This window comes from Eurypyga helias, unplaced genomic scaffold, assembly GCF_000690775.1.
Source record: "Eurypyga helias isolate BGI_N326 unplaced genomic scaffold, ASM69077v1 scaffold39470, whole genome shotgun sequence".
NCBI lineage: Eukaryota > Metazoa > Chordata > Aves > Eurypygiformes > Eurypygidae > Eurypyga > Eurypyga helias.
Genome location: NW_010228317.1, coordinates 13,849 through 23,561, shown reverse-complemented (window position 1 = coordinate 23,561; position 9,713 = coordinate 13,849). Strand labels below are relative to the sequence as shown.

Below are 9,713 nucleotides of genomic sequence, written 5' to 3'. Positions count from 1 at the left end.
TCTCCAGCCTGTCCAGGTCCCTTCCAACTATGCTGGAACCACAGAGTAAGTTTATCGGGCCTAGTTAAACAAGAACAGCCTTTTCATTTTCCAAAGACAGCCAAAGATCTTCTTCACAATACATAACATTAAGATCATACTTGACTCTCTTATTACATTACTTTTGTTCTCAGATTCCTGTATTACATGGCTAAATCAAAACAACATTACATTTTAGATCATTTGGTTCTGATTTAGTTTTAAATGGGCAGACCACACATCTGGGATGCTTCTTGTCTAATTTGAAAACATGAGTGAAGAACTGGGTAAAGTTTTAGTTCATGTCCTACCTATGTCCATGTATAAAAAATTTATAAATAAATAGTTCTACTGAGCATAAGAAATTATCACCTTATCAGACAAGCATTTTAAAGGCATGTCTAAAAATCAGACTACATTTCAAGGGAGAAGGAGCAGAAAGAAAAAGTGCAAATGGCAGGGACCTTTCTATAGAAAACAGGAAAGAGGATACCTGCAAGTATTTACAAATAAATTATGCCCATTCCTCTTTCAGATAAGTTCATGTTTTTCTGTGGAACTGGCAAACCAAATGTATCTCTCTCTCATCTATGATTCATTTGCTTACCTACTCTGAAAGCAGTTCTGAACTGTAAGAGAAACGGGTGAACAACTTTAAAGGATAGAATGGGGAAGGCAATCCAAACCAGCTGAAAATGATTAATTAGTTTGTGCTTTGAAGTAAATTTCTACTCCAGCACAAAAGGTGGCTTTCCTTATTAGAGATTTTTTTTTAAACTCAGTGGGATTCGAGGCATATGGCCAACAGGGTAAGAACTTAACAAAAGGGCTATTTTGTCCAGTAAAACAAGGTTACTGCAAGTTCCAAGAGACACGAGTTTCAGTTTAGTTGGGATTCTTCTTCCTTTGTGGTAAATATTATTAACTTGCAATAAGGTGTCCACTCTGGGGCATGAGGTGGGGTGGAGGGGACAGGGGGACAGCGAGGAAGTGAGTATGCAAGAAACTAGCAGGGTAAAGTTCTTATCTCATTGCTTTGTAAATAAACTCCAGAATCAAAATCCACTACAAGTTATCATTTATCCTGCCTTGCCTGTCACGGAATGCTTGCATGAACCTGTGTCATGAAACTCTCCAGTCATTTTCAGCAGAGGACTAGGGCAGTAATAGAGGGGCCCTTTCAGGGAAACACTGTACTGATTTACCAGGAAAACAGACTATCAACACCCTTTATTAGCAGATGCACTGTGTGATATAGAAGCTCTTGAGGTTAGAAACAAGTGTAAGAGCTTGGTCTAAGAACTACCGTAGAAGACCCCATGTGCCAAAGCCCGGGCACATCGGCAATGGCAGTATGATTGGCACCAGCCTGAACAGAACAGCACTGGTTTTCTGTATCTGTCAACTGAGGTTTAGATCACATAAAAGCAGCTTGGCAGCTACTTGACTGCACCCAGTGATAAGATAACCTCTTTCAGTCCACGAACTTCCCCTTGGATCACCGAGTTGCTAGTGTACAAGGACTAAAACTCTACTGCCAGATTTCAGAATTGGCTGCATCTTTAACAGCACAGATTCTCCTCCCAGGAGTAATCAACCCACACCATCCACTTGTCTTGCCAGCTTTGCAGCAGTTAAGAGCACTGAGGCCTAGTCATGCCTCTGCCTCCCTTCCATGTGCCGAAGGAAATCCACCCTTGTGCAGGGTACGGGAACGTAGCTCAAAAGGCGATGCTCTAACTTTGCCTGGCACTGGGAAGTGGAAGATGGTTTCACTGCAAGACAGGTGTTTTCCCTTACCAAAAAGGAGGATTTTAACCACCAAAGTTTTGCCTCTAGCTCAAGTGCTCACTTAGTGCTCAGCTTCAGATGGCACAATAAAAGTACCTAATGGGATAGTGTTATGCTAAATATTGCACCCTCCACGGCATTAGGACTGAATATTAAGTGAAACAATTACATTAAATCTTTAATTAGGCAATTCACAATGGATGCTACTTTGCTAGCAATTCAAACAGCTACACTTTTTTAATTTCCTATTATACACAGCAATATTACTAAGCCTAGCTTTTTTCTAAAACATCTTAAAGAATTTCCATTTTGTAGGAAATTTAATAGATACTGGCTTCTCCCATGAAAAAGAAATCCCAGGTTTTCACCAGATAATTATTGCTAAGAAATTTTCATGAAATTCATTCCTAAGTAAAATATTTTCTGGTGACAGAAGTATTTTCCTATCACTCTTCTTACAGTTTGGCATCAAACTAATTTTACAGAAACCAAAAAGCAGTTTGGACTGCAGAGGTAACTACTAATTTAACTACTAATTTTTCCCCACCTTAACAGAACATAACCTGACAATGAAAACAACAGCATCCATAACAAGAAGGATACTTTTGGGTTTTTTCCATGTCAATTACTGCATTTTAATAACCTCTGAACTTCCAATCAACTTAAGTGTTTGTTTGTGTATATAAGAGACACAGGATTCCTCCAGAAGCATGTAATTAGTTGTCCAGGCAAGGAGTTTCATGTTTCCATGGATTATTTTAAACACAACTACTTCTCACAGTGATTTTGGAATGATATTAGCTTATCACTAACATTTCAGAAAAATCAAGCCTGCATTTTTGTTGCGTGCACTATATTTGAATCAGCCTCCTTTTCAACACTGCGCAAGCTACTTTTTACTGATCCCCCAGAAGTGTCTAACCTATAACAGTACTAACATTTTTTTTAAAAAGAAAGACAAAAAACCCTGCAGTTATGCTCAAAAACTTCCAACCATTTCTCCCAGCCAGGGTGATCACAGAAAGCTTTTTTTTTTTAAAAAGCACATACACTTTAGATCAATATATGCCCAGAACCAACCTTTAATTTGGTTAAGGTATGCATATCTGCAATGAAATCCAGCACTTCCCCAACATATTGTCTCATGCATTCCATTGCTGCTGTTCCACACTAGAATATAAAAGAAGTGAGTTTAAGTAAGTACCAGATTTTGAATATGTTCATGTTTTTGTCTTTGTTTCTTGTTCCCCAGAAAACAATCTGTCTGCATCAAATTCTTTATCTTACTTTTTAGTTAGATTAATTAGGAATAGGTATTCTTTGATGTTTTAATTCCCACTGTAATATGCCCTCTTATCTGGTGATAGTATAAAATGATAGCCCAGTCACTGTAGCTTCTTCATACACCATAAAATACTCTTATCCATGACAGCAATAAAAGATTAACTAATGAAACTTTCCAGAATATCCTTGTCATGTCATCCTGAAATTTACAGTGGTCCAGAATGGAAGTCTTAAAAAGTCAGTGAGAGTTTAAAAACTAAGTACTTTAAGCAGCTGAGCATTTCTGCAAGTGCAACCGAACAGCTACAATCTTAGAAAACAAAATTCAGTCACAGGCCCAGACGCCCTTATTTTCACATTAATCATGATGAAAAAACAGTTTAAATGACTGGCTTCAGGGATTTTATATGTAAACATCACTGAAATGTAAGTGTAGTGCTTTTTTTCTTTATTTTTTTTTTTAACCCAACAAATGTTTCTGGGATATTCCTGAAGCAAAATAATTCAAAATACAGCATTCTAATGGAACTTAAGCTAGTTGCAATTTTCAAAAGGCCTACAAGGAATAACAGAAATCCTTCATGAACTGCTCCAGTTTGACCATAAAAGTGTAAGCACTGAGAAGTGACCTGTGCCGGCGCAAGAATGATCTCAAAGGAAAACAAAAGGACTCTGTGGTGCTTGTTGTATTCCCACAGTACAAACTTTCATATTTTTCACAGGGAGAAATGTGAATCTGGCCTTTGGCGACTACAAGATGTGCCCAAGATGCGCAAAGCAGTCAACAGAACAAAGCTGTCAGACTACATAAAGGCTTTGAACAGACCAGAGAACCCTGGAGAGAAGCTTTCAGAAAGTGATATGACCGACCCACTAGGTATCATATAAACTTCTGTTTACATGTTAACTGTCCGAGGTGAAGATAATGCTAGCTGAATCCAAGGGGATCTCTGAATGCCTTATTCTTAGAAGCCAAATAAAAGCAATACTTAACTTTTGAGGCTAAATGATGAAATTATCAAATTAGGTATCATTCTGAAGTTGCCAAAACCTACTGTATCCAAAGTCATAGGCTCAGGGCAAAACACTGCAGTAAAGTTCACAGGAGAAAACTACTCTTCTTTGACCTCTGTTTAACTACCTGGACTTTGAAGCACAGGAGCTGATTATCTGGGTATTCAAATGAACCAGATTTAGTTTTGATCACCAAATTATTAAGACATAATTGAGTTTTAGTGGCTGAAATTTGAAAAACTGCTAGCATTCTAATTTTAAGCAACTGACCTGGGTGCTTCTCATTTTTGTATGTTAATATCAGTCTAGAAGGTGTTGAACTATACCACCTTCTGGCTTTTGAAATGCTATGCCTGGCATAAGGGAACTGACAAGGGAACTGACAGTTACCCTTGGCAGAATCACAAACAGTAAAACAAGATCACTGGCAGCTCCATCAGCATATCCTCCATCCAGTTTCTGTGGACTAAGGATTCCACATGGGTTCTGAAATACGGAATAGTAGAATTACAAAAGATACTACACTCAGACCTATGAAAATAATGCTCAGTTGCAAAAGACTTTTTTCCAACCATCTGTTGTGTTTCATTCAAGCAGCAGAAAACCTGATTCTCTCTGATTTCTTCTGAAATGATCACTTTCCTATCATATCTTGTAACACTAAAGTTAGTCTATCTATTTAAAACAAGTATAAATTAAAATACTCCGTTGGGAGGAAAGGGGTAATTAAAGATTTGCATTTAAAAAATGACACACTTCAGAAGATATACCGGAAGGATCCCATTACGTCACCCCTAAAGCTGACAGAAACAAATATATAGGGAAACAAGTTTTTCTCAGCTTGTGAAGCAGAGCTGAGCTAATCCTCATCTGAGTGCCCAGTCACAAGCGTTGTGGAACAAGTCAAAACCTCCAATTGCGCTACTTCTTCCCATATTCACCAAGTGCATATTCAGCACCTAGGCAATTATGAGTACTGGTAATATAGCTACACTCATCAGCAGGATTAATGCCTTACACATTACCAGAAAAATACCATTAACTCCCTTCTTTAACCAGATAACCATCCAGAATGGATGCAATGGCTTGTAGCTTTCTCCCCTGCTACCATTTTGTAAGGCATTTGGCTGGTCTGTTCCCCACATTTTGACTTCTTGATCGCAGGCTCCATGTAAAGTCAGTTACACGACTAAAGACTCAGTGAAAGCCTAAGATCAGTGAAAGTCAGGGAAGCAACATTCCAACTTTAATAAAAAGGAAGAAGCATCTCAACCTCTGCCTGCAATATACCTTGCCAAGCAGAAGAGAAATGAAAAGGAAAGAACATTAAAATGAAGCAAAACAAATCAAATAAGATACATATTTTAAAAAACAAAACTAAGGGATGGAGTTTGATTCAGTACTTACTCCAGGCATAGAGGCAATCATCTGTTTATGCAAGATTGTTGACTCAGCTAGTTTTGTTCCAGCATCTGCACAAACAAACTAAGAAGAAATTAAAGACAGGTTATTTTTTTATTATTTTTGGAAGAACCTGAAGACACTAATAAGTTATTCATTACTTTATTAAAATCAGCTCAGATCTCTTCTTGCTTTTATTCATGGTAATTTGCCTTTAGAGCTCTTTTTCTTTATAAACAACCTAGTTAACTCACCATTATAAATGAGCTAATTTTAATGAAAAAAAAAATCTTACTTTAATGTGCTTAATTAACACATATGCTGTGCCGGAGTAGTTTGAAGAGTATTATATAATAAATCAGACTTCTTTATGAGCAAGAATATGTCTCTGCTATTCTGTGAATGTGTCATGTGTTCCTCTCTCATTACAGAGTAAATCATGACAGATGATGATAAGGCTGCATGCCATGTTCTTCACTGTGATATTACAACATTTGCACTCAAATTCTACAATGACAAATTACATGAACAATATTGAAGTTGAGAACATATCGGTATGGTGTGGTATAACTTCTGCATAATACAGGCCACAACACTACAAAAATGCAAGCTGTTTCTGAGAGAAGGTCAGTATAATTCTATTATAGCTGAATATCTCTATATGCTTTTCTTCTATTTTCCTTGACTTTTTTTTTCCTTCTTTTTATCTCCAAATCCCTTGTCCAAAATGTCTGATGTCCACGTCATTCAGACATGGGACCTAATACTGTTATTGAATCATCATAAGCTTCAGTAATGCACTGGACACCCTGCAGATGATTTGCTTGATCCTAAAGCTTGTGGTCCTAATATTATATTTGCACTTGAGCGATTTCTATCCATAGTGATGCAATGTAACTTTCTAAGAAGGACTACACAGGAAAGAACTGTCAAACTAAGGTCTAATCCTCCATTTTCTTTCTTGAAAATTAATACCATGCTACCTTCCCAAACTAAAGCAGATATTAACTACACAATACATTTTAAAATTGTCTGACGCATGTGTGTTAGCAGTACCCTCAATGACTGACTGGTCTTCTTGAAAATATTTCCAAATATCCTTTACAGACCTAGAATTTACTCTTAGACTTCCATGAGCTTTACCTTTTAATGACAGATTTAATCTGAACTCAGACTGCCTACCAACGAGACTTAGAAACTACTCAGCCTATGTCTTGACAAAGTGTCTGTTCTTTAGGATAAATAACAGAAAGATATACCTGAGTTTAGATTAATAATTTAATTAGGTATCCTCAGACATAGGCCTGGCTCCACTTGACTCTTCTGGTTAGAATTTATGTTACACCAGAATAAGTCAAATGGAAATAAAACAAGAACATAACTCATTTCAATTGAGAGACGGCCTGTTGCTCTTCTATTCAAACAGCTGTAATAATTACATGGGAAGCAAAAGAAAGCCTCAGGGTTATGGGCTGTATCAATCTAGTAAAGACAGTTAAGCGTTAGTTCAAACAGCAACCATGTCACTCCACTTCTCTTTTAAAAGAATCACTAATGGACAACAGTGCGCTGCTACAGACATCGTACAGTCCTCCCCATATACGTCAACAAAAACCCATTGCCAAAGACAAATGTCATTTATTTCAGACAACATTTTCTTTGAAGAACACTATAATAAGAAGCAGCAGCCAAAGCAATCTCTACTGCCCTTCTGTAAGCTTTCTACATATTTTGCACAAAGGAGTTGGGAGATATTAATTTATATGTTAAAAACAGATGACAGACTCCATTCCATTTCTGATGAATAATTAGTCCTTGTTTAGCTTATCACTCTCATCATCAGCCTGCCAGTTCCAAGGATGCTTCCTAAAGCTACAATGCAGTTTAGGATGGAGAAATCAGCAGTCAAAAGAGGATGGGGAAAGCAAACTCAAAATGAAAAATTTCTCATATTTCCAGTCCAACTCAGTGTCATTTATGTTGTCTCCCTCTACAAATACTACAACACATTAAGACGTCACTGGCAAGAGATTTAGTGCCAGCCATATGTAAAGAAAAAAGGAAAGAAAAATACCCTCACACTGCAAAGAGATGAGAAATGGGCAAATCATTGCTATGTCTCTTACTAGCAGTGTCTGCTGAGATACAGCTGCAGAATAATGGCTAAATGGGAATGTCTGCTGACTGTAGTGAATTATCTATACACCGATCTAGCTATTTTATACTTCCATTCATAATCAGAGTTTTTTTAAAATATATATTCTTATAAATATATGTAACTCTTCTTCCATTCAGTACTTAGTAGACCAGATCTTCAGAGAAACATAAACTGGAACCACAACATATACAGTGATCTACATTAATTGAAGGTCTGGCTCAAAATAAGAGTCACCTAAACAAAACAGATCAGATATACTGAACCTTAGAGCCTGACTGAACAAACAAATCCTGGTGAGAGACTAATATAATTTGAACTCAATGTAAACCCTGAAGATGTGTGCTGGTGAAATGTGAGCAGGAGAAAAGTACTGGGAAACAAACTGCTGGGTGAAGAAGCAGTTCCTATGGAAACCCATGGAACAGCAGCATGTACAGGATGGCTTTCATTTGCTAGGACAAATCAAGGAGACAGAATTTCTCTTTATCATCCAGGAAAGCTATGCAATGACTGGGGTGATCTGCTTAAAATTCTCATTCTTTGTAAAGTGGGATAAAGTTAACTCTCATCTTAGCACTAATGTCACCAGTAACACTGGTGCACCATGTAATCTGGATGAATGTAGGTGTCAAATGTACATTCCTAGGAATTCCTTTGTTAGTCAGCCCACGACTCATCTATCATTAAAGCGCTCCTAGCTCCTTTGTTATCTCAAACATTTTTGCCTGAATCCCTGTAATCTGTGCACACCGTCTGTATAGAATTTTATATACAGGATAACATGTCCATGGGGACATGACTGTCTTGGAAACTAAAACCATTTCCCCATTTCTTTTTGGTGCTGTGCTGACTCTGCTACAGCTTTATGGATTCAAAACCATACAATTTGAATTAATATTGTTGTGGCTTTGTGTGGTAAAGAGGTGAACCAATCCCTTGGTTCTGTTAATGACACCAAAGAAAATTAAAATAATCACATACATATGTGGTTTCACTAGTAGGTTTGTTAAATTACAACAGTGCTTAAGATGCGCTCAGTGGTTACCATGGTACTTAAATTCAAGAGGCTGTTGAATGATTCAGACCACATACTACTGAGGGCTGCCAATTTGCACAGTCAATGGGAGAAGTAGTCATCATGCCTCCAGTAGGCATCTCTGGCAGATGGTCTGAATGAAACCCCTGTTCTTTACCACTGACTGCATAAATCCAGAAGCTGGCTGCTTTGGATAGCAGGAAATATGAATCACTTCATCAGCCTCTGAAAGAGAGACATCATAAAAGACATTTACATCCACATTAGATGCTGTTGTGAAGGTATGAATACATCCCAAAGTGAATACTGCATATGGGAACAGTGCTAGGAGGAAAACCCAGGCAATTAGTATTTTATCTTTACGAGATAAAGATAATGTAAGAGAGAGTTTTGCTTACTGTGTCTATCAGGCGATTGACTCAATGTGAAGGCCAAGTGTTTACCAGTTAAACCCCACTGCCCAAACAGACGTGGCATGTTTGCATTCTTAAGTGAGGAACTAATGATTGACTAGACTGTGGGATTGTCACCCTCTGGGGTAGCCACAGGACTGAGCTACACAATGGAGCAATGGCGAAAAATTGCTCTATTCTTGTGCTGGTTTTAGTTGGGAATACAGTAACGCAAAAAAAGTCAGTTCAAGTCAAACACCAATGCGCAGGGTATCAAGCTGCACCACTGCACCCATAAGACAAAAAGAGGTTAGTGGCTGTTAAAAAAAAAAAAAAAAGGCAAATTTCTGCTTTTTAAATTAAAATGGTTTAAAAGAATAACCCTTTACTATCGAAAGAGAAAAACTGAAGTGTTACTCTTCCCCACCTCAACTTCTTCCCCTAACACTGATGGCATAATAATTGTTTTCAGAGTTATTCTAACTGCTCTATAATTCCCCTTGTCAGTATTATTACTCTGTCAACTGGCAACCACTTATTTACTATGAGTAATGTACCAGTACTCCAAAGCAAAGGAGCACATAGTACTCTATATGAAGCTTTGATCCCATAGTGGAAG

At 37.6% G+C, this 9,713-nt stretch overlaps 1 protein-coding gene across 1 annotated transcript in view; it reads right to left on the bottom strand.

The window, feature by feature from the left end:
- Positions 1-2,889: 2,889 nt before the first annotated feature.
- The window catches only part of LOC104515120 (protein unc-79 homolog), a gene marked incomplete at both ends in the record, with an annotated part of 16,493 nt that continues 9,669 nt past the window's right edge, over positions 2,890-9,713 (bottom strand). Inside the window, 2 exons of the mRNA XM_010158980.1 lie at positions 2,890-2,979; positions 5,515-5,592. Coding sequence (XP_010157282.1) covers positions 2,890-2,979; positions 5,515-5,592 — 168 coding nt within the window. The remainder of the gene's footprint in view (positions 2,980-5,514; positions 5,593-9,713) is intronic.